The sequence below is a fragment of the Excalfactoria chinensis genome, chromosome 14, assembly GCF_039878825.1.
Source record: "Excalfactoria chinensis isolate bCotChi1 chromosome 14, bCotChi1.hap2, whole genome shotgun sequence".
In the NCBI taxonomy this organism is placed as follows: Eukaryota; Metazoa; Chordata; class Aves; order Galliformes; family Phasianidae; genus Excalfactoria; species Excalfactoria chinensis.
Genome location: NC_092838.1, coordinates 5677011 through 5700588, shown reverse-complemented (window position 1 = coordinate 5700588; position 23578 = coordinate 5677011). Strand labels below are relative to the sequence as shown.

Genomic DNA, 23578 nt, shown 5'->3' with positions numbered 1-23578 from the left:
GGAAGGGAAACCCGCGGCGGCCACGGGCGGAGGAGGCGGGTCCGGGGCGGGGCCTGGCGGAGCTCCGCTTCCAGCAGCGATTGCTGCGGGGATTCGCCTTGCTCCGCTTTACAGCCCGGCACTACTCTGTGCTGCAGCCACGGGAAAGGTGACCGCGAACCGCCGGCTGCCCCCGGTACGTCCATCTCTCGGAGGAGACACGGATAGTGGCACCGGCAGTGCTAGAATGGAGCACAGCGCCCTGCCCCGCGGAGCAGCAGGGACACAACGGGCTGCGGGGAATGGAGGGGTTGATACAAGCTGTAAAAACTGCTCTGCAAAACCCCTTCAGTTCCCTGTTCTTACCCTCCCTTTAACCCACCGCCATTTGCAATGAATATTTATGTAACAGCAGGATTGCTTTTTTTCCTCTCTCTCGGTAAAAACGTATGACTAAGAAATCAGTTTGTAACTACTAAATGTATCTTTATGTGCCCGGAGCTGGTTTATGGAGTATGCTGACTTCTTCGTCAGTGTCATTATGATGATTTTGCAGCAGCACCGCAGCAGGCAATGCACGGCCAGGGAGGCACGTAAGGATGAGGGACTGAGCCATTCAGAGAACTGAGCTGCAGCCCCTGGTAACGGCTCCTTAAACATCCCATCGAATAATACATTGAATACAATCGAATTACGCTTTAAACTGTTTAAGTTCTCCCCTCACTTCTCACAGGGCAGCTGCCAGCACCAGAAAACGTCGCTTCACACAGACAGGCTACAGAACTAAAGGCAAACAGGAGGGGGGAACAAGGATCAGGTCTCCCACCTGTACCAAACAGACCGTATCTGCAGAGAGCAGACATTGCTGAGCAGAGCTCTGCAGGCAAGCGGGAAGTACAAAGAAACAGCAGCGATGCTCAAATTGAACAGCTTCAGAAATAATTCCCTTTCTGCACTGGGGCCTCAGGGCTCTGATTTATTTACACGCAGATCAAAAGAAACTCGATTTAAAATGACAGAGCAAAGAAACAAGCAGAACCTGCATAAAGCCAAGTGCCAGGATTCCACTGCAATGAAATTCCTCTGATCTTAAAATAGCCAATATGGGCAGCTACTTCATAACAATCAAGATCTAAGTCTACATATAAATTCAGCAGGTAAAACATCTATTCACCACCAATTTTCCTTTGTTCAGTGCATTCTTGTTCAATCATTTCACTCTGTGAGTAACACAAAACTTCCTGATGGCTTGAAATTAATTTCCCTTTTTGTTTGCTGTCTACTTCATTCACAGCATGGTCACAAAGCAGCAATGGACCAATCTCTGCGCTCTGACCATCCACACAGCTGTTCCTTCACTAAATGCTTTAAGCCCAAAGCACACCTTATCAGCACTAGCAGACTACTGCCAACCATTAAGGTTTCTTGTGGAACATCAGACACGTCTATTAAGGTTGTAATTGAAAGCTCTGTAAATCTGACTGTTCCATATGCATCCCTCGACCAATTACATTAAACTCATCAACTACAGTTTGGGGACAGTAGCGTGCTGTGTTATTACCAACTGTTAACTTGTTACTAATATAGAGATCTACAAAGCAAAGTCTTAAGGGTAATGAAGTGATTTCCAGCTTACCGGCTGTTCAGAGGAAATGCTGATCTTCATATTAGAACAATCTCCGCAGCACTGTCTCTATAGTTCCAGCGGTTTCCTTCTCACATCTTTCCAAGAGACTGAGAACGTCAGGCACTAGGGAGGAAGATCTACTTGTGTGATGAAGTGAAAGCCACCAAGCAGAGTTCTTGACTTATTTTTAAGAGGCTTTTCACTTCTAATGCAAGTGTGAAAACCAGAGAATTCCTGTGCATAAATAAGGAATGGATCTGCATTTGAACCAAGCACTTCTTTGATTGACAACTTAAGAGCTGATGGCTTTCAGCTATTCCCTAAAAAAGCCTTTGGAACACAAAGCATACGTATGACTGTGGGTTTGCAAGTTTATTGTGGAATATGCTTAAGTAAAAAAACAAGCCCGGTGAAAATGGAAAGTACAAAAATAAATACGCTTTTATGATGACGTGACAACCACACACAAAATAAAGCCAGAAACAATTAAATATGCATAAATAAACATACAAAGCACAGAACCAAATGCTGGCACTTGTCAAGAGAAAGGCCTCGTGAAAGATCAAACAAACAACTTGCAGCACAACACCTTGTTACACAGACCAGAAACATGCTGGAAGTAAAGGAGGTTCAATGTGAAACCTGGAGGTCTGCACTCACATTTACTAATGCTACTTCTATACCAACACTCTGCCTATTCTAACAATACACACAGTATATAAAACACCCTTTAAATACACCAACCCTTAGCACTGATTCACCCACAGCACTTCAGCATCAGCCACGACACGGGTCACACTGTTCTTTTCCCTTAGATGTTTTCCACTCCATCCTGTTATTACCTAAACACAGGAAAGGTGGGAACCAAAGCAGCCATGTGATGACTGCTGAATAAGCAGGAAACACAGCAGAAAAATTTTGCAATCCAAAAAATGCAAGAAAAAAAAAATGACCGAACTGATGAGGGCAGCAGGTACTTCAATGCTGTAAGGTTTTGCATTTACACCAGCAGGGAAGGCACGCTGGAGCCACAGCAGAGCCACCGTCCCTAAAGATACTCTCTTCATCCTTTTGTCAGCACTCTTTTTATAGTGGTTGGAAATTAAATTATTGATCACTCTTTTTCCTCTCCTATCAGTGACAAAATGCCTCACAGGCTCCAGGGGGTTGCACTGTATTGACACTGGGAAAAAAACAAAATCACTTCAATTTCTAGTACTACTCTTACACACACACCAAAAAGAAAACCAACAAATAAATCAGTACAGCACAGACAGCTCCTCTCTACTTTCAATGTTAACAACCTGTCACCAGGATCCTGTCTGAAAGCTGTGTCCTTAGAGACAGAACTTCCAGGCTTACGCTCCCCTCAGGCTGAAGCGTAACACCCATCAGTACGATGATCAAGGCAAAACACGAGCATCATCTTTCAGTGTTCCATTTTCTTAAATATGGGTGTCTTCACAGGGTTTTGGTAGGAATTTTCTTCTCCTTGAAATCAGGAGACATGATTTCATTTCAGTACAAGAGCTGTTAGATGATGGTGCAAGAGAAACTGCTTAGAAAAATGGCACTTATCATAAACAAAATATAAGGCATATTAATTACTATGGGCTATTGTGTGCAAGACTGAAATGGTAAAACAATTAAAACCTTGCCTTCCCAAACTTATGTTGAACATCTGCTTCTCTTCATCCAGACCAGAAGCTGTTTCCATAAGGAAGTGCCACAGATAGAAAGGAAAAAATAATCCTAGGACATCCAGCACAGTGGTTTAATCTATTGTGTATAAATGTGCAGCTTCTATAGAGAAGGACAGTACACCTGTCTGGATCCATGTCTGTCCAACTCAGCACAACTGCAACAAATTTAGGCCATTAATATGTGAAGTGATGTAACTGCATTCACACAAATACATTCAGGACAGCTGCTGACAAATTCTGACTGAAGAGTTCAGTTTTAAGGGACTTTTTTTTTCCTTATGTAACTGCTTTAAGTGTATAGCAAGAAACTAAAAATTATACGTGCATGACTTTCTATGGTGGCAAACCATACAGAGAAATGGCCAATTTAAATAATACAAAAAACATGTTGAAGATACAAAGTTAGAGCATATGATGTCCCACATTAACCTAACAATGCCCTGTGGTCTTACTTTGAATATTACAAATCTTACATATCCACACCATTGCATACACAAGCATTAACATGCAATTTTTACATAGGGTTAGAGCTTTACAGCTCTTTATTACTTCAATATGATTGTATTAATATGTCATCATCTGGAAAAGACAAAGCAGGTTTATCATTTCAAAATATAACTGCATTTAAGAAACAAAATAGAATCAGTGCTGATCATTAAAGAACAGCCTGTTCATCCTAGAGAGTGCTGTCGTCTTAAATTGTCACAACATTTGGCTTCTTTCTTAGGGTTCTTCCTGCATATGCTCCTAAAAACAAAAGGAAAGATATTACCTTTTACAGTTGGTAAGACTGACTTTTGCGACAACAAAATTATCCAAATAAATAGCTGATAATACATCATTTTGAGCCATTACTATATATTTAGTGACTACTTTTAAAGGACAGTTTTCATTGTGTTACACCTGAAACGCCTTACAAATGCTTAAAACAGGTTATTACAACTACTTACAAGCTTGCAAGTAACAACATATTACAGAACACTTATCAAGGAAGGAAATACTGTCTTTTTTCTGCTACTCAAAAACATCTACAACTTTAATTCAGAACTTTTAAGAAGTCTCTTTTGTAATTTTACCAAGACAACAGGATTAACAAATAATCTTTAAAATAACATTAAATATAAATTAAAAAATACAATACAAAGTCAAATGTTTAAGACAAATTTTCCTTTTCCACCTCCCCTATAAACAAAGAGAAGTTAAGACAGAGCAAGAATAACACAAAGCATAGGAAGTCAGCATTACAGGTTTGTCTTCTGGTTATTTCTAATTATCTTCATTCTGGTTTCTAGGGACACTGGCCTAAACTCTATTTCCTCAGACATCCAACACACAGATCTCTCTTCTGTTGAATCTGTTCCTCCATCTGCATAGCAGCTGCCAGTCTGAATAACTTCAGCATCAGGGTAAAAGTGCACAGAAGCAAAAGGGAAGCAAGCGTAAGACACTGGCAGAATACAAAGTTCCCTCCCTTCACACATAACTCCCTTCCTCCTCCTTCATGCGACCTAACTTTCTACAAGCAGCTAAAAGTGGGAAGAAGTCCTGCCTAAAACTGAGAAAGAGGGCTCCAGAACTGAGAAACAGACACAGTGAGGTGCCCAAAACGAGGTGCACGTGTTGCCACAACAGTGGCCTTGTCTTCCTGCAGATCCCTTGCATGATTTAAACAGAGGATACAGACCACGTCTTGCACTCACCACACCTTCTTCATAAAGTCTCCACTTGCCAAAACCTCTCTGGTAGAAAATTACAGGAATTGTTGATAGAAATCACTTTGCACACCTTAAATTGCATCGCATCAGGCATCCTCCTTTGGGAACTATGGGTATCAGTAACATTACTAGACAACTACAGCTTCTTAGTAACTTAACTGTTAAGCCTAAGGAGACCTTAACAACCTACAAAAAAGAGAGTTAAAAATATATGCCAGAGAATACTCAAATCTTAATAAAACTGAACTGTCTTTTCTAAAGAACAGCTGTAGGTTTCCATGTTAACAAACACAACCAGAATTAGAGCGCAGTACAAATAACATCAGGCAAGAGCTGTATGAAAATAAAGCTACTTAAAAACCTCTCCACACGTAATGAACATATATCTTTAGAAAGGCATATTACACGAGGCATAGCAAAGTTTCTTCCAGTAATAAGGGTTCAGCACTGCAGGCTGCTAAGAAGTCGCACAATTCAGCATTCCTTAGGTTCAAGCAGTCATTGAGTGTCCAGCAATGAGAGCAAACATTTATACAAAGCAGTGAACGTCTCATCACATGGTGCAGAGCAGTGGAAATGAAAGACAGCCACAGAAAAGGAAGTTTGCAGGCAATTAAGTGAACATAACAAAGTAGGTGCTGGTGCTTTTTAGAATTTCCAGTTCCTTCTTGCCAGACTTGCAGTGGTCACTTACAGGTGCCCAAGAGCTGCGTTCAGCACAGTGCAAAGCAGCTTTGGAAATGCCCACAGAAACCTTACCATGACAGGAGCCCTTCACACCTGAACACTGATTCCTACTATACAAAAAGCAATTCTCACTGGCCCAACACTCTTCAGTGTTGTATTCTTCAGCTCACCAAGGATCCATACAGTGAACAACCAGGATGATGTATGATGGTTTATTAGTGACTTCACACTACCTTTAATTCTCACCGTGTGCACTCCAAGTCATACAGAAATCTCACATACAGAAAATAAGGGCAGTTTTTACCATTAGGAAATAAAATAGGCATTTTTCAAGTCAGTTTCCTCTCACCACCCACCAGATACCTGAATTCTATAGGAATTAAGTCAGGGTTTTTTGTTTGTTTGCTTTTTAAATGTATAATAGTTATACACAAGTTTAATTTTATATCAATTTATCCTGCTCTAAGATAAGCTTCATTCAACTATTAAAAACGTATATACTTATTAAACTGCCATACACAAAATTAATCTATTTAAATACAGAGGAAAAACAGACAATATAGGCAATCTAGACTAGGAAATTAAAGAAGTCAGCTTTACTGGAAAGAGCTACAGCTTCTCTGGGCACAACTATCACCTGCTATTTTCCTGGGGCAGGGTGAACATCCTCTCTTCTCAGTCATGTAATTGCCCTGCAATGTAAACCTGATGCCCTCAGGAGCACTGTGTGAAACACCAATGCACTTGGCGGCACACGTTTCTCACACAGGCCACCTACTCCTTGCTTAGGCTGCAGAAGCACACAGGTAAGATCACGTTTAGCTCAGTACTGCTGCTGAGCCCCGCAGCAGGCGCTCAGTCTCAGTGCAAGCTGTGACCTAACAGTTCCCTGACCCCTCTAGCAAGCACAACTTACCTGGGAGTCAGGCATAAGAAAGTACAAGAAATGAAACTGAAATACTATGGGTTAGGAGTATTGCAAACTAGCATAGTTACACAGAGAAGTCAGTCTCTGGGGGTGAGCTAGATGACCTTTGAGGTCCCTTCCAACCGAAGCCATTCTAACTGTATGATTCTGTACTGTCAAACCACTGCTATGAGCCTGCACTAATCAGAAAATGTAAGTTCTACTAAAATGAGAGAAGAATGCACATTTGTTTAGCATTCCATTTTATTTATAAATTCACTTGAAATTATAGTTTCTCTGTTTATAATTTCAGACAGGAATTGCTGCGTCACTACTGGATGACTTTCTAGAATCTCTCTAGAAAAGATTTCTTGACTAAGACCAGATTTGTGAAGTTACAAAAGGTTTTAAAAACAAACGTCTATTCAACATATTGAATATTTTTTCAGTAATGTCACTTAGTGCAACTGAGTAACTGCTTGTTTCACAGTGTTTTATTCTCTTCATGCCCATTGAAACACAGAGGTTTGGCACTACTATCAAACTTACTTATTAATAGAGAAACCTATCAGTAATCTCTGTCTACAAGCTCAGGAATATTCATTCCATTTCTGAATTTGTCTCATTAAGGCTCACACATTCTGTAAGATACTACAGAATAAATGTCAGTTTAAGACTATGACTATGGAACAACCACTGGTAAGTCTTCCAAAACTATCCTAACTTCAAAACAAAGCCTATTGAAAGGAGAAGTACAGAAATATGATGATAATACAGTTCCAACCCACTAGTTTGACTGCCATTAGTTTCCCAAATGGTTACAGTGAGTATTTCTGGCAAAACTTTTTAATGGTTGGGCATGTGGTGAGTGAAAGCAAACGAGCTATAAGGTACATTCTATATACTATGTTTATAGAATCTTAGAGTGGATGGTGAAGTTATCAGCACATGTCCAAAGAGATAGGTTAGATTTAAGACACAGCAAAGCAGGTGCAGAAGAAAAAGAAAACAAGAAATCCCCCACTTAGTTTTTCTTGACACTAGCAACTTAATTACTATATGATCCAAGCACCAATTTTCTACACACCTGAAACCGCCTTGTTAGACACTCGGCTCTCTGAGGCCTTCTTTCTATTTTGCTCAACCCCCTTCATTGAGGCCTTAGGGGTTCTAATTAAATATAAAAGAGTTAATAAGTCACTTTCATCAAAGCTGAAAGATTGTATCCAACAATACAAAGACACCAGCAAACTGTCAGGCATGAAATCACTTTTACGCTACGCTATATAGTATCCTCCTGGGTACGTGTACAATTCCTACTGAAATTAATACTTAAGAAGATACAGTAAATAGGAGAATATTTCCCCATGTACATGTCTTCAAATCTCTGCTAATTTCCAACACAGTGGCATTACAGCCTGTACTTGAAAATACACATTTAATTAAGGGGAAGCAAAGCTTCATGGAATGAGTGTTACAATTACAAATGTCAAAACAGTGTAAATGGAGACAGTAGACAAGAAGATGGTAACACTAAATATTTCCTTGCAGTATAAGGTAAAATAAAGGTTTACCATGCTCTCAAAATATTCAAAGAATCATTTTGCCTTTGAACAACAGTTGTACCATTAAATCTAAGTACTGTGTAGAAAGCAGGGTGTTCTCGTACTTAGCATTTACTTTTAACCTTAGGCTAGGAACATGTTGTGGCCTTACCCTTGTCTGCAAAGTAATCTATGGAGTGGGGCGTTCTGCCCTTGGTTTGGTTGAAGTACTCTGTTAAAACACAAACAACTTCTGTTAGTACTTTTTCTCTCCTTCAAAAATAAATAAATAAATAATCTTAGAATACTAAATTACGCATCACTTTTCAAATAGCAACTTACAGAATGGCTACAAGGGCACATAGCACAGATGACACAGAAGTGCCAGGCATTAAAATTCCTGCATAAAAATCATTATTTTCCCTTTGTATGGTGACAAAAATGAAAAGATGGTAGTAAATATCCAAGAGGTTATTTACAGGAAAAACTCACCCATATGGAAGCCTTCAGTCTGCTGGGAACCACTGAGGCAATCTCCACCGAGGAGCAATCTCCATGAGATGCTGCCTTAGTGGTGGTCAGCCCTTAAATGAGGTCTAGAGGAGGTGGAGTTGAGCTCCACCCCTTCTGGGAGCACAGCTAAATTACTCTCACCTGTGCTCCCACAGCTGACCCAACACTTGCCTCAGCTGATTAATCAGAGGTTCAGGCTGTGCTTACCAATCTCCCATACACCCTTGCTATTTAAAGCAAAGAAACAAACAAACAAAGCACCCATAAAGAGCTCCCCTCAAAAGTGGCATGGGTTCATAGTCACCCATAAAGACATAGGGGGAAAAAAAAGTATTGAAGCATTTTAACAAGTTATTGAAGACTAAACTGCATTACGAGATATTACATCTGCAGAGCTATTAGATAAGCATGGAGTAAGAAATGTTTTTTAAGAGATGCCAGGTATCTGACTTGTTATAATAGGAAAAGGACTCAGCAGTAAGGCAGTGACCCTTCTCTTAACAGCAAGTTTTGGATAAGGTCATTTCTGTGATCTAAGTTAACAACAAGTAACCTTCACTCACCGGCTCTCAGGACTTCTTTGTTTTAGTACTATTTTTTTACTAGGCATTCCCATTTCTGAAGCCCTAGAGAAACAACAATATTGAAATAGAATTAAATTACAAAATCATCATGTAGGTCTTCCATGGCAAAGTAAAGGAAAAACAGCAACAAAATCTGCATCTGAACATTACACTGCTGAAACTGTTCTACAGATTGCTGCTTTTTACTCAACTGTGTTGCAAGAGACACATAAAGCCTGCCATCATCCCAAAAACACCCTTGAGAAACTCTACCAATTACATCTCTCGCTGAGCACTTTGAAAAGATTGATAGCATAAAAAACCTACCATAAGCTGAGTGCACAGAGATTGTTTTGATCAACACTGAAATCTTGTACACCACAAACATAACGCAAACCAAACATTTTGCTCGCAAAACAAGAAGTCTCTCAGAAGTTAAACTGAACTACTACAAGTGGTAACATACCACACACCTGAAGAAGTTTTTCTCATTAATACTTCCTAAGAGATGCATTATTTCTCAAAGAAGCTGTTTCTACAAGAACTTATTTTCAGTATCTCCTACTCTTCCTCATCACCCTTTGGCACCCTCCCCTTACCACAAAAGATCTGCACATACTTCATGTACTTCTTCCTATCCAGAGATTTCTGCGTAGCTGTTGAAAGTGTTGCTCTCTCTCTTGGACTCTTGACTTTATCCTAAACAAGATCACATTCAGGTTGAAGTTAGGACCTTCTTTTTCCTTAAAAGTCTTAGAATGGTTTACATTCTCTTGACTGTAACCCACCATTTGCCTCAGCATCTTCTCTTTACGAACTTCACGATCGTGACGCAGGATGTTCATTCTCTCTGATGCCTCCATTGAGAAAAATATGTCATGGATATCATACAGAGCAGCTCGAAGCTGGAAAGAACAGTTAAAACACTGAATAAAATAGTTTAGAAATCTCTCTTAACATGTTGGCAGAAAAACTGAATATTTTCTTCACAGACGTAGTTCCAACTTGTTCCTTTAAACAAAGCCCTCATGCACGTTTCATCAGTTAATGCTGGTACACCCAAACAAGTAACTTCTTTTCACAAAGGCAGAAAAACTTTATCTTAGGTAAAGTTATATCACCTGAGCCATTACTCTTTCATGAAGGGATGCATCTTGTGCTGAAACAGTTCCTCTTCTTAATGGAGCTTCAGACTGAAAATTTCTTATGAACTCCATGGTATCCTGGGGATGAGGGAGAAATAAGATGAATCACCAAGTGTGATCCTTTTCAACCGATGAATAATCATGAACTATATGGATGGGGCTGGTCATCTTTGACTTAAGCCTTGTAACAGTAAGCAGTGCAACACTCAAATGTGTTCATGGGACAGACATGCCTAAATTCTTCTGAACGTGGAAAATACATTCTTTTATGACAGGAGACAAAAAGAGAAGAAAAAAGAAAAACCAAAACAGGAGCAGAAGCTGCATCATGTAAAAACTCTGTTCTTACTTTCACGGTCTGCTTGAGATGTTTCAGTTTCTCTGTCTGTAGGAGCCGACGCGTAAGAAACCCCTTTGCCACAGCAGTTACCTTATCGAACTTCATTTGTATCTCTGGAGTAAAAATCTTAAAAGAAAATAAGCACTTTGTAATCACTGAATAAACAAAGCAGAAGAGCTATTTAATAAATATCTTTAATTAAGTTTCTGTTATTTCTTAAATCAAATGATTCAAGTTTTGAAGTAAGAAACAACTGTTGATAAAAAGTAATACATATTTTGCATTTTCCACAAGAAAATACACTATAAAGTCCTGCCACATAACCTAAGTTGATATAGGAAGGGACACAGAACTCTCCTGTGAGATTTCCGACTGCACAGCTTCTAGAAAGTTACCAGAATCTTACAAAAACTGGAGATCTTTTTAAGCTATTTCTTATTTTTCCTTACCTGGGTCCATCTGGTTTTGATCCTGTTACTTGGCCTAGACACTGAGGTTTTTATAACTCCGCTGCCTGATGGTCCCCAGAGAAAGAATGAAGTTTCACTTGTTGAAGTAAAGGTGTTGGGTGACGTACTATGAGCAAAACCTGCACACACAGCAGAACGTGCAGTTTACAATACAGCTATTACCTTATAGCCCAAAATCGATGTGTGCAAGCACACACACAGTCATTATGCTTGTTTAAGAGCTCTCTGCAAAAATAACAAAAGCAAACAAACAAAATCAAGCACATTAACTTAAGCTGCAGTCAGGAAGTCAACCTGGCATTCAGAAATGGAGAGACTTCCAGTTCTTACTCACATTTTATACGATAGTATTTATGTACTGGGAGAAAAAATACCCACCTACAACATGAAAAAAATCACCTGTTTAATATTAAAGTTGCTATACAAAAATCTCATCCATAAAGCATCTCAATGAAAGTGCTTTTGAAGCATTTGATGCTGCTAACGTAGATCCCTAAAGATGAATCATAAATAATCAAAACCACGTAGTTTAGCAGTTCTACTCTCAAAGTTCCTCTGCTCCTCACCTGCTAAAACAACAATTTTCCATCTGTGCTTGATGAGGAATAGAAGTTAAAACAGGCAAGAGAAAACTCTGCTCAGAGGGAGCAATGTTGTTTGTACAAAGTCAACTGCAGGAAAGAAGCAATCCGAATATTTAATTCACTTCTACTCAAAATGAGCTGAGCCAATGGGAAAACAAACAACACATTTTGTAATTTTATGGAACAGGTGAGAGGTGGCCTAGGACTGCAGCACCGCTGTTACCAGCACAACAGGGCAGCTGGTACAGTCAATACTACAGAGCAAAACACACCACACTTAATCTGTATTTGACCCTTAGTTTAGTTTTAGCAGTCAGTTTTTACCAATGCTTGTAGAGTTTGCATTATGGATTGTCTCCAGCTGTGACTGCACACTTTCCACTAAGCCGCTTTCACTTTTTCTCCACTCCAACTCCATCCTACTGTTAATATTCACTTTAGATATTTCTATTTCTGTCGTAGCAATCTTCTTTCCCTTCCTCTCCTGTTCCTCCAGTTCCTATGAAAGAAAAGATCAACTGTAAGACTAGTTTTCTGTCTGCAACACAACAGGATGTACATCTCAAATCTAGCTGCGTCCTGACAAACAGACAGGACTTCAGCTCGGACTTTCTCCTCTTTCTGCTTTACCTTCTGCAATTTCTCCTGCTCCCGCTCTTGTTCTGCTATCAGAATTGACAGCTGTTGTGCATGCTGTTCTTCGAGTCTCTTCCTCATTTCCTCAAAGGCCAACATTTTAGTCTTCAAAATCTCTTCTGAGAAGATAAATGCATTACAAAGAAAGAAGCATTAAATACTTCCTATGTGATCTTTTGTCACAGATATATTTGCTTCAAAAGAGTAATTTCCATCTTCAGTAAGAAGGACATTCTTTATCTCGAGTTGCCATTATGCATTGCAAAGAAGCCTATCAGTTACAACAGTCCTTCAAAATATTTGCACGTTCCTCTTTGTGGGATAAGCATGTGGATGGGACAGCAGTAACACCAACGGAGCCTGTATTAAAATAAGGACGTAAAACATCTGGATCTGGGAACAGAGCACCTGCACTTGTTGAGTAAATAAAATCATTTATGCCACTTTGCCTTAATTTGATAAGACATACACAAATGTAACGCAGTCTTGAAATGACAAAAGCACCTATATAGTCATTTGCAACCTTGATGCTGAAAGGTATTCTCTTTTAATTCATTGTAGTAGTCTTACTTAAATCTAAGAGAACAAGAAATTATATTCTTAGTAAAACTAAGGTCAAACTTCTACATTCAAACGAGAACGTGTTGGGTTTTTGTTTTTGCCTAAAGTGATATCCCTGAGAATAAACAGAATCCACAAAACTGAGAAACGCTTCATCTGATGCTTCTTCATAAAGTATTTAATGAAGGATTTGTTACAGAGGGCTGTAAGGCTTCTTTCCATGAGTGAATTGTAAACGAGCAACTAGTCCGTTGTGCAGCCGTTAAGCACAGCTCAGGTAGCAGGCTGAAATTCAGAATTGGTCATTAATTAAAAATTAGAGAAACGATGAGATTACTGAAAAAAGAAAGAAAATTGCCACAATAACACTTCTGCCTTTTGATAGATACGTACTTAGAATCACCAACAATTATAATATTTTAATTTTACAATTAATTATATTTAAAATAGCATTAATTTTAATAAGATTATAATACAATATTTAAAACATCATTTTTCCCTACAAGATCTCTAAACCAACAAGTTTAGAAAGTTAGAAAACAAACACAGGAAAACTTTTACCTTTTGCCATACTTGAATCAGGGGCTGCATTCTTGGTGACGTAAACTGATGCCATGGGACATTTCTGCTCTTGCAGCCATTGCTTCTCCTGTTCCTCCATTCCAACAGTTACAGCGCAGGGATTGCTGTCTTTCTGGCAGTTGTCGGTGTCCAAATCAAGCCTGCGTTTTACCTTTTCAAAACTGTTCTCTAGAAGCTGTTCGTTTGCTGGGGGAACACCTGGAGTATCCACCTGCTGGCGTACAGTCTTGCTCTGCATCAGTAGTGGGGATGGGCTTTCTACATCATAAGATTTATTGAGTTCTACTGGAGATTTAGTATTTTCTTGCAAACTGGATGCTTTGGTTTCATTCACAGCTAGGAGCTTCTGTGTTACTGTAGTCTGATGGGTGGAAAATGGCTCAATCAGTTTTGGACCCACAGTACCAGTCTCTACTTTATACAGTCCTCTGTTGTCCATCACTACCTGTCCTTCCAATGCCCCTTTGCCTTCTGAGTGCCCAAAGGAATGTCTGTTTGGTTTGCCAACCAGCAACCCATCAGAAGGACCTGAAGAACTCCTGATGACACCAGGAACTCTGCTAGGGCAAAGCATACTAAAGTCCATCATGAACTTCGGCACTGACTCAGACACGTTATTTTTATCAGCAATATCTTGCATAATTAAATCCATTGCTCTACCCTTACCTTTGGGACTTAGTTCGTAAGCATTCACAGGGTTGTTTATAACTATGTGTCCCATCGATAGAGGCCTTGGGCGCCTCCGGTGCATTTTTGGACTCATGCTTAGCTCTGGGCTCGGCAGTTTGCTGTACGACCCCGTGAGGCTCCTGACAATGCTACTGTCACGATCAAAGGTGGAAGTATTTTTAAACTCTTCATCTGAATCCGAATCCACCAGCGGGGGTGTTCCAACTCTCATAGGTATATCCACTTTAGAAAAACTGGATAAAGTTGACATACTTGTGTTACTTGTATGAGTAGAGGCACCTTGAATATGAGCATTTGATTTATTAAGATACGGTTTATCAAGTGGCAGAGCAGTGGAACTTGTGCCTGTAATCTTTGCTCTCTCTTTCACAGAGTCCGATGTTTTAACTGCATCATTTTCTTTATCTGAATGGCTTTCATTCATACTCTTCCTTGAGCTGCTTTTTGAGCTACGCCTGCTTTGCTCTTTCTCTACGTACTCCCTAGACTTTTTCATCAGGTTCTGAAGGCTCGCTGCATACGGATCTTGGGCTTCCTTCTCAGATGATGGCACTCCTTGTCCCTCTTGCTTTTGCAAAGCAGGGGACACAAGCTTACTCTGCACGCTGTCAGAAGACACAGCCCTTGGACAAGGAACAACTGTTGAGAAGTGACTCTCACTTTCCTTTGAAGGAACATTTTCTTCTGCTGGTTTGCCTACTTCTGTTGCATTTGATGTCACTTGCTGCATAGAGTCTGATGGCAAAAGCTCTTGGCTTTTTTCAAGCCGCACAGGACAATGCCTTTCAGGAGAACGTGGCAAGTTGGCATCTGACAGAGCTGTGAGATCAGTCAAAGCTTTTGAGTCTGCATCAGGGCAGGTATTCTCAGCATCTCGCACATTCACATCATTCGTACCAGATACTTTCCTGTTCTGCAAGTAGAAGTTGAAAGATATCATGTAGTTTGGATGAAATCTGTCATTTCCAGATTACTGCAAGTTTCACCTGTACTTAAATGAACGCTACCTTAACCTTAAGTGAATGCTGGTTCTTGAAAGTTAACTGCTATTCATTTCAGGTTTGTATTAGTGAATACCTAAAGCCCAGCCCTTTCTCAGAACACACACAAGGAGACATTTCCTTTAAGGCTATAAGAGTTAGACCAAATCCTACCTGAATGTTTTCCAGAATCTCCTGAACACGGTTCAGTAAGGCTCTTTGGTGGGAGTTCTGCCTCCAAGTCTCTAGATCCAGTGCTTTCTGTCGATACTGCTGTATTTCCTTTCTCTTTTCAAAGTTGAGCTGCAGAACAGAGTGTGAGACAAAGTTTATACCACTAAATGCAAGTTACATTATAGAACTACAGAAATAAAAACAAAAAGGAACAAAACTCATCTATGTTGAAACTTTGTGCACACTTAGACAGATTCTTTCTAAACAAATTCTGTTTGTTTGTTTTTTTTTAAAACAGATACATAAAAATGCTTTTTTGGTACATAAGCAAACAATTATTAATGTAAATGACTGTTTATAGAAGTCTGTATGAAGATTGCATTCTACAGCGACAACTTCAAATGATACAGGACTGCACAGCAGGCCTTTCCCAACCCCCTACTGAGATGTGAGGATGTGGCAGGATCCTGCCAAGCACTGAGGTCTATGAAGGCCCAGCTTGCACTTGCCTTCTAAAAGAACCTTGTAAAAACCTGATACAGAAAATCTTTTAAATTGCTACCTGAGAACACACAGCTTGGATAAAACTCAAACCAAACCTACAGAACTTCACCTGCAAAAAATGGTTCTATAAAGTCCTCCAAAGTAAAGCAGCTTTCACTCAGATTAGACATTTCTCCTACAAAACCTGAGAAGATCTGCTTGTAAACAAAAAACGTGGCAATACAATGTACAGCCTCCAACGTATATCCTGACATTGGAGACTGTTGTTAGGGACACTCTCCGTCTGTACTTCCCAACACCAAAGCAAGGAAGTCAGTTGCATTAAGATACAGACCATCAACAGCTCACATGTTACTCAATGCTTGGAGTGACGATGTGGTATTGCACAAAGCTAAGCACAGCATTAATAGTCACAAGTTTAACACTACAAGTATTCTCACTCCTCACATAGACAGCAAATATCAAGGAATGAAAGCAAACAGGCACTGCAGAAATAAAAAATCAAAAAAACCACTCCTTTAGCTTGTAAAATGAAAGCTAGGGATGCTTAAAATGCACTTAGCAGAGGCCAGAATACCTCAGATGGAGCTCTGCCCTCAGAACAGTCCGTACACACAGCCATCAAAGCCAACGGCACAGTTAATGTGGTAGGGGATTAAAAAACGCCTTACCAGAGGGGAGAGCACTGGAACTCCATGGAACTGAATGAGGGAGACGTTTCTGTCCAGCAGAGCAGGTGAGTTCTCTCCTTTTGTTGCCTCTTGGATTCTGGACAGATGCTGCTTACAGAATGTTTCATAGTCCTCCATTTTCATGCAGCTGAAACAGCACAGATAATAAACATACCCTATTGTACTTCCAAGACCACGAAAGAAAAACAACACGACCAATTCCACGCTGAATCTCCGTATTTGGGAAATAACCCCCCCGTTAGATAGCTCAGTTAATTGAGCTATCAGCAACAGCGGCAAAGCCAGTTTTCTTATGAGGTCTACGCAGACCGGGAGCACAAAGCCACCTTCAGTCACTGACACGCTGCCGGGTCAGCGAGCGCTGAAGTAACCGAGAGCTGCCTCAACATCGAGAGGGCTGACAGCGCTCCGTGCCTCGTCCCCGCCAACCAGCCTGCCTGCCTTCCTTCCTTCCCACCCCCGCGTAGGAACACAGGCCAACACATCCGCCAACAAAACAAAGCGCAGTTCGGTGTCGCTAGGAGCCCGCAAACCCAACGCAGCCCGACAGACGGCCCCGAGCGCGGCAACCCGCAGGCCCTGCCCGCCCTCCGCCCGCCTCGTGCCGCCCCGCCTCCTCCCCAGCCCCGGACCGCCGCCCCGCGCCCGGCCCCAGCTCGGGGAAAGGCCCGGTACCGCCGCAGGGCGCGCAGCAACCCTACCGGTACCGCCCGGCAACCGCCCAGCCCCGGAACGACGGAACGACGGAACTACGGCCCCCAGCGGGCATCGCGCCTCAGAGACGAGGCTGCGCCGAGCGCGGAGGGGCCGGGTCGGTGCGCGGAGCTCGGGAGCGGCTAAACCGCGTCTCTCCGTGACCGTGTGGGTGTCACACGGCCGCGACGGCGGACAGACCCGTAAGAGCCCGGCGGTGCCGCGCGGCACGGCAGTGCCGGACACCGACCCGGACACCGACCCGGACACCGACCCGGACACCGACCCGGACAGCCACCGCCGGCTGGAGGCGCGTTACCGAGTGGGTGTGAGGGACTCCGCAGCCAATAAGCGGCTGAGTCAGAGCCGGCCGTGCGCCGGGCGCAGCTCCCGCACCCCGTCCATCCTTAAGCTGGGGGCTCCCTCCGGCCGTAACCCGGAACCACCATCCGCACTGATCCGCACTGACCGCGCCTCCCTCGGCCGCCGCTCCCCGCGGAACTCCCGGGACCCCCGGCGTTCCCCCCCCGCTGCCCTGACAGCTCGGCGCCGTGCGGGGATTGGCTGACGTGACAGCCGCCGCGCGCTGGTTGGCTGACGGGCGGCGAGCGGCGGGCCGGAATTGGGGCTCGTGGGGCGGGGCCGCTGCCGGCGCCCTCGCTCTGAGGCGAGCGCCCGCCGGCCCGGCGCAGTCGGCGTAGCGCCGCCATGTTGTGCGGCGGGGACGCGCTGCTGGGCGCTCTGACGGCGCTGCTGGGCGCGCTGCTGGCGCTGAGCCGCAGCCCGGCGCTGGCGGCCGTGTTGACGGCGGGCCCCTTCCTGCTGCTGCACGTCTTCAGCCTGGAGCCCGCCTCCCCGCACAGCGCGCGGCGCGTCCTGCGGCCCCACGGCGCACCCGCCCGCATCGCCCACCGCGGCGGCGCGCACGACGCCCCCGAGAACACGCTGGCGGCCGTCAGACAGGTCAGCGCGGGCGGCTCCGCCCGGCCCGGCCCGGCCCGCGGAGCGCCGGGGGTGAAGCGAGGAGGTGGAAGTGCCGGGCTGTCGGCCTGAGCGCGCCGCGGGGAAGGTCGCGGAGCCGGTTGTTTCCACAGCGATCGCGCGGTGTGTGCGAGGCAGGCGGGGCTCGCGAAGGGCGCGTCCTGCCTGACCGGCCCGGTGCCTTCCGTGACCGAACGACCGCCGGGCCCAGCAGGGGGAGGCTGCGCACGTAGGCTGCGGGTATCGGCCATCCGTTCAGATATCTACACGTCTATAAACCTACGGTTGTTTTTAACACCGGGTGCACAGAAAAGAACACGAGTAGTTGATGAATTCTTACCGGAATACAAATAAGCGATAGCAGTTGCTGTATTAATTCTGTAAGGCGTTTTCTGTTATGTGTGTGATTATTTTTTTCTTCTTTTAAGGCAGCTGAAAATGGAGCAACGGGTGTTGAACTGGATCTGGAATTTACTGCGGACGGCGTTCCCATTCTAATGCATGATGAAACAGTAGAAAGGACAACTGATGGGTCTGGAAGATTGTGTGACCTGACTTTTGATGAAATTAGGAAGCTTAATCCATCTGCAAAACACAGGCTATGGTAAATGAAACAGATGTAGCACAGACTCCTTGGTGGTACAAGTAGCACCTTCCCAGCCTGTTACTGCCACACAGTGAGAACTTCTGCAGCTGCTGTCACCTAATCAGGATTAATGTCTTGCTGTGTGAAGCTGCTTCTCCTACATCTTCAGCTTCTCTTGCTTATTCTGTCAGGATCTACATTTCTGTCTCAGTGCTAGGAAACACCATTGAAGCAGGATGAAGTGGGAGGACAGGTGGTCAGCATCTGGGATTGAATGCATGTTTATCATTGTTGTGAAAGGAGGTGAAAAACTGAGGCCAGTATTTCAGTGGGGTCAATAAGCATCAAGTTAGAGCTTGAATTTGGAAGGACAGAGTTGTGTAGTTGTGGGATTCTGGGAGGAGAGATCCTTATATCTGTGCAGCATTTGACAGCATCAGAAAGCTGCTGCTGCCATTGCTGGTGGTGCTTAACCCCTCATGCTAATGTCTCACTTGACTGTGTTTAGGAATCCCTAGGAAACAGCTCTGTAGTTGGGGACCTATGTGAGTGCAGTGTGTCTTGACTGCATCTCAGTGAGGAGTTCTCTGTTTCTACAGGAGCAAATTCCAGAGTGAAAAGGTACCAACTCTGAGAGAAGCTGTAGTGGAATCTTTGCAGCACAATCTTACAATCTACTTTGATGTCAAAGGCCATGCAAATCAGGTACCGCTTACTGTACTACAACCCCTTTGGGTTTTCAGCCTTTTTTTGTTGGTCTCAAGCTGGTCTCTGTGGTACAGTGCCTTCTCTAACATGAGTGAAAATGGGGCTGCTGTTTGCATCACCCCAAGCTGGGCTATCAGAAATAAAGACATTGTGTTCCCTCATCCCATTCCTTTGTCCTGGGCAATTTAAAATTCAGCTGACTCATGACTGTCGAGTTCAACTCCATCACCACCACAACAAAGCAAAGCAAATTCCCTGTCTGTGCTGAGGGAACCCACTATCTGTTCTTCCATTCCAGCAAGGGCTCCCATTCATCTCTAATTAGTGTTACTGAAGGGAGATACAGGTGAGCCGTCATAAACATTTTATGCAAGTTAGCAAAATATGGAAATAAATTATTTTTCCCCTTTGAATTAAGCCTTAGGTAGTTCTTCACATTTGTTTTTTTCTATAATCTATGCAAGGGGTATTTCAAACATCAGAGCAACGAGTAGCATTCCTAAACACGATCATGGAATGATAGAATGGCTGAGGTTGGAGGAGACATTAAAAGATCACGTAGTTCCACTCCTCCTGCCATGGGCAGGGTTGCCAGCCACCACATCAGGCTGCCCAGGACCTTACCCAACCAGGCCCTGAATGCCTCCATGGATGGGGCAGCCACAGCCTCTCTGGGCAACCTGTTCCAGTGCCTCACCACCTCTGAATAAAAACAATTCTTCCCAACATCTCACCTAGATCTTCTCCCTTTTAGTTTAAAGCCATTCCCCTTTGTCCTGCTGCTATCAGACCATATAAATGTTGGCCCCCCTCCTGCTTGTAAGCTTCCTTCAAGCACTGGAAGGCTGCAGTGAGGGCTCCCTGGAGCCTTCTCTTCTCCAAGCTAAACAAACCCAACTCCTGCAACCTTTATTCACAGGAGGTGCTGCAGCCCTTTAATACGGCCCTCCTCTGGACCTGCTCCAGCATAAGGACTTCTGTTGCAAAAACCATTCTGGCATTTGTGTGATAATGCTTTAAAACTTTTTCTTCTCCCTTCTTCTCCATTTCAAACTTACTACACAAAACAGGAAGATGTTTTTAAAGAAATGACTTTGCAGGGTGAAGTAAATCTTACGTGTGTTTGTAAATATAACAGCTGTGTGTATCTCTAATTGGCAGGCAGTTGATGCCCTAAAACAGCTCTACCTGGAATTTCCTCGCTTGTATAACAGCAGCATAGTCTGTTCTTTCATGCCGGATGTTGTTTACAAGGTGATGTTTCCTCCAAGTTTCTGTGACTTTTAAATCCTGCCTGGGAATTTCAGTAAAGATAAACAGCTTCCAAAGTACTTTTGAGTTGCTGAAATTGCAGAAACATTAGAAACAAATGAAACTTAAATCCTAAGTCCACTGCATGATCTGATTAGGTCACGCTGTGCTCATTAGGTGCACGTATTCTGAATCTACAGTAATTCCCTCTGTTCTGAAAGTTATGGAGAAACAAGTATGCCAGCACACAGTTAGCTGTCTGTGTGCAAGGCAGCAGTTAAATAAATGTCATCTCTTGATGTACATATTAACTTTTCTTACCATAACTATCTAATTCTTCTCATTAAGGCTATTTATCATGTATTTTATTGAGTTTCCTGAATGTTCTGTTCCAGCATCACTGTTAGGTTTTTTCTCTAAGAGCAGTTGCTTATTCTGTACAAATCTAAGTAAAAAACAGTCCGGTATCACATACAGCTTCCTAAGTTACAAAAGGACTTGAGGGGAAAAGGGGAGGAGGATTCTGACACTGGTGCACATTGAAGCTAGCAATTAGTATCTAACCCCTCCCAGTTTAAAGCAGGCTTTGTGCGCACTCATCTTTTCTCCTTGGACCTTCCAGATGAGACAAGCTGACAGAAACGTGGTGACAGCACTAACACACAGGCCTTGGCAGCTGAGTCACTTTGGAGACGGGACACCTCGCTTCAGTTCCTTCTGGAGACATTATCTGTACATGATGTTGGATGTCATTCTAGATTGGAGCCTACACAGCTTCTTGTGGCGATTATGTGGGGTTTCAGCTTTCCTCATCCAGAAAAATTTTGTTTCTCAGTAAGTGCCAAAGCTCACTAATGTATCAGGAGGTAATATCATCGTGTTAGTATATGAGGATGGAGTTAAAGCAGTACATGTTAATCATTATCTTCTCTCTGGTATTGTGTAAGATTGTATAGTTTCTTTACTGCATGCCATTTTATCCTTTAAGCCTCTACCTTTTACAAGAACAAAGCACACAAAAAAGAGCATTTTGCAAAAGATAAAACGTTATCATCCTGATGGGCTGCCAGTGTAAGACTGAAACTCAATTTTAGCCTCAGTAATGTTTGCCCTAACACTACTTTGTCTTCTTACTGTGTGTTTATTCCTTACAGGGATTATGTGAGGCACTGGTCCTCAAAAGGAATTCAAGTGGTTGCCTGGACAGTGAACACGTTTGCAGAAAAAAAGTACTATGAAACCATCCTTGAATCCAGCTACATCACAGACAGCTTGGTGGAAGACTGTGATCCTCATTACTAGGCCCCTGCCTTCTAGGTACTCACCAACTTGCTGAAGCTGTCTTACTCAGGCAGGTCTGAATTTACCAACAAGAGCAAACTGACTCTTCCTTTGTTTTGTTTAGTCTTGGTTCTAAAGTCATATCAGCCATTTTTGATGACATACTGAATGGTCATCCTTGATTCTAGTACTTGAAACAGTTTGTTCTATAACTGTAATAATTTGAGATTATTTATGGGATCTTAAAAGCAACTACGTGACTGTTCTGAGAACAGTGGCGAAACATGGTGCCAAAACAGAGGGCAGGTGTATTTCTCTCCTTCATGGAGAGATGGCTGTGCTGCACCTTGTAGAAAGTTCAATCATGTTTTAGTAGTTCCTTGTGCTTCTCAGTTGTTGCAGTCACTGTTTCCTTCTTTGGGCACTGCTGTGTTCCAGCTGACGTGCCACACAATACGCTGCACACTCTGTTGTGCTGTAGGAAACCTGCACTTAGCAACAGAACAGCAGATTGCATGGATCAGTGGTGCAGTTCAGTACACTGTGTTGTACGTGGACATTCTCAGTAGTGCTCCTCAATTAGAATGAGTTCTAGCTCAGATCAGAACTAGCTGATCTTTGAAATCAACTTTAAGAGGCAAAAGGTACTTAAATAAAATAATCAGTTGTAAGTGGACAGAACTGTACAACTGTCCCATGAAGTTCAGACTTCTAAACTAGCAGCAGATCAACTGCATCTTCCTCATGCATTGTGACAGCACTCAAATGTGCAACCTGCCCACACTACTCATAGCCAGACTCCATGGCTCTGCATGCAGAAACAGAATAAAATTGCAGCTCTGGTCTTGTGTATATATTTGGTCCTTTTTTTTTTTTCCTGTATCTTTGGTGACTTTGGTTGTCGTTAACACAAAATGTAGCTTAAGGTGCAGATTGACCTTCTTCCAATTTTTCCACTTTGTCCAGAGCAGCTGGGGTGGAAGAAATGAATGAACCAGGCACTAGAAAAAGACAGCTTAAAAAATTACATATATATATATATATGTTTTTAAATCTATAGCTGGTCATAGCAAAGTTGTGGCTATGAACAAAAAGAAGTGAGAGTCACCTTGAGAAGAGTCCTTGTTGTGTAACTTCCAAACTGGAAAAGCCGTCACAACCTTTCTGTTCACAAGGGGTGGTTTTACACAGATGAGAGTTTTGATAAGCAATCATTTCTTTTTTTTTAAAGAGTTCATCACGCTGGTGTCAAACGAATGTAACAAAGCCTACATAAATGGCTCAGAGAAGGGCAGCTGGAACAGGATTAGCGTAATCATTCACACAAGTCAGTTTGCAGCCATTAAAACAGTCATTAAAAACAACTGTGCTTTAATTGTATTTTCTCTGTATTTGACCAATATCAGCTGGCTCAGATCGCATTTTTAACCTCTGTTCTTTCTTCCACCGGAGGAGAAAAAAAATAAATAATGAATGGTTGTT

At 42.7% G+C, this 23578-nt stretch overlaps 2 protein-coding genes across 14 annotated transcripts; one reads left to right on the top strand and one right to left on the bottom strand.

The window, feature by feature from the left end:
• Positions 1-910: 910 nt before the first annotated feature.
• Positions 911-17829, bottom strand: CCP110 (centriolar coiled-coil protein 110). 9 transcript variants are annotated; one of them, XM_072349667.1, is made up of 15 exons: positions 17609-17828; positions 16576-16723; positions 15401-15529; positions 13536-15159; positions 12408-12532; positions 12102-12276; positions 11173-11312; positions 10733-10849; positions 10360-10461; positions 10027-10143; positions 9858-9937; positions 9239-9301; positions 8335-8394; positions 7706-7788; positions 911-4056 (listed from the first exon to the last, which is right to left on the bottom strand). In XM_072349667.1, the coding sequence occupies exons 2-15, from the start codon at positions 16717-16719 to the stop codon at positions 4004-4006; spliced, it is 3012 nt and encodes a 1003-aa protein (XP_072205768.1). In that variant the 5' UTR covers positions 16720-16723; positions 17609-17828; the 3' UTR covers positions 911-4003. The 9 variants fall into 9 exon arrangements, with proteins under 9 accessions (XP_072205768.1, XP_072205763.1, XP_072205765.1 ...); XM_072349662.1 differs by having other exon boundaries at positions 17686-17818; XM_072349664.1 differs by having other exon boundaries at positions 17759-17788.
• On the top strand, positions 17507-23575 carry GDE1 (glycerophosphodiester phosphodiesterase 1). Of its 5 annotated transcripts, none has more exons than XM_072349682.1 (6): positions 17507-17611; positions 18703-18874; positions 19456-19561; positions 20726-20818; positions 21438-21649; positions 21970-23575. In XM_072349682.1, the coding sequence occupies exons 2-6, from the start codon at positions 18768-18770 to the stop codon at positions 22115-22117; spliced, it is 666 nt and encodes a 221-aa protein (XP_072205783.1). In that variant the 5' UTR covers positions 17507-17611; positions 18703-18767; the 3' UTR covers positions 22118-23575. The 5 variants fall into 5 exon arrangements, with proteins under 5 accessions (XP_072205783.1, XP_072205780.1, XP_072205778.1 ...); XM_072349679.1 differs by having other exon boundaries at positions 17526-17611; positions 18699-18874; XM_072349677.1 differs by lacking the exon at positions 17507-17611 and adding an exon at positions 17951-18252 and having other exon boundaries at positions 18699-18874.
• The last annotated feature ends 3 nt before the right edge of the window (positions 23576-23578 follow it).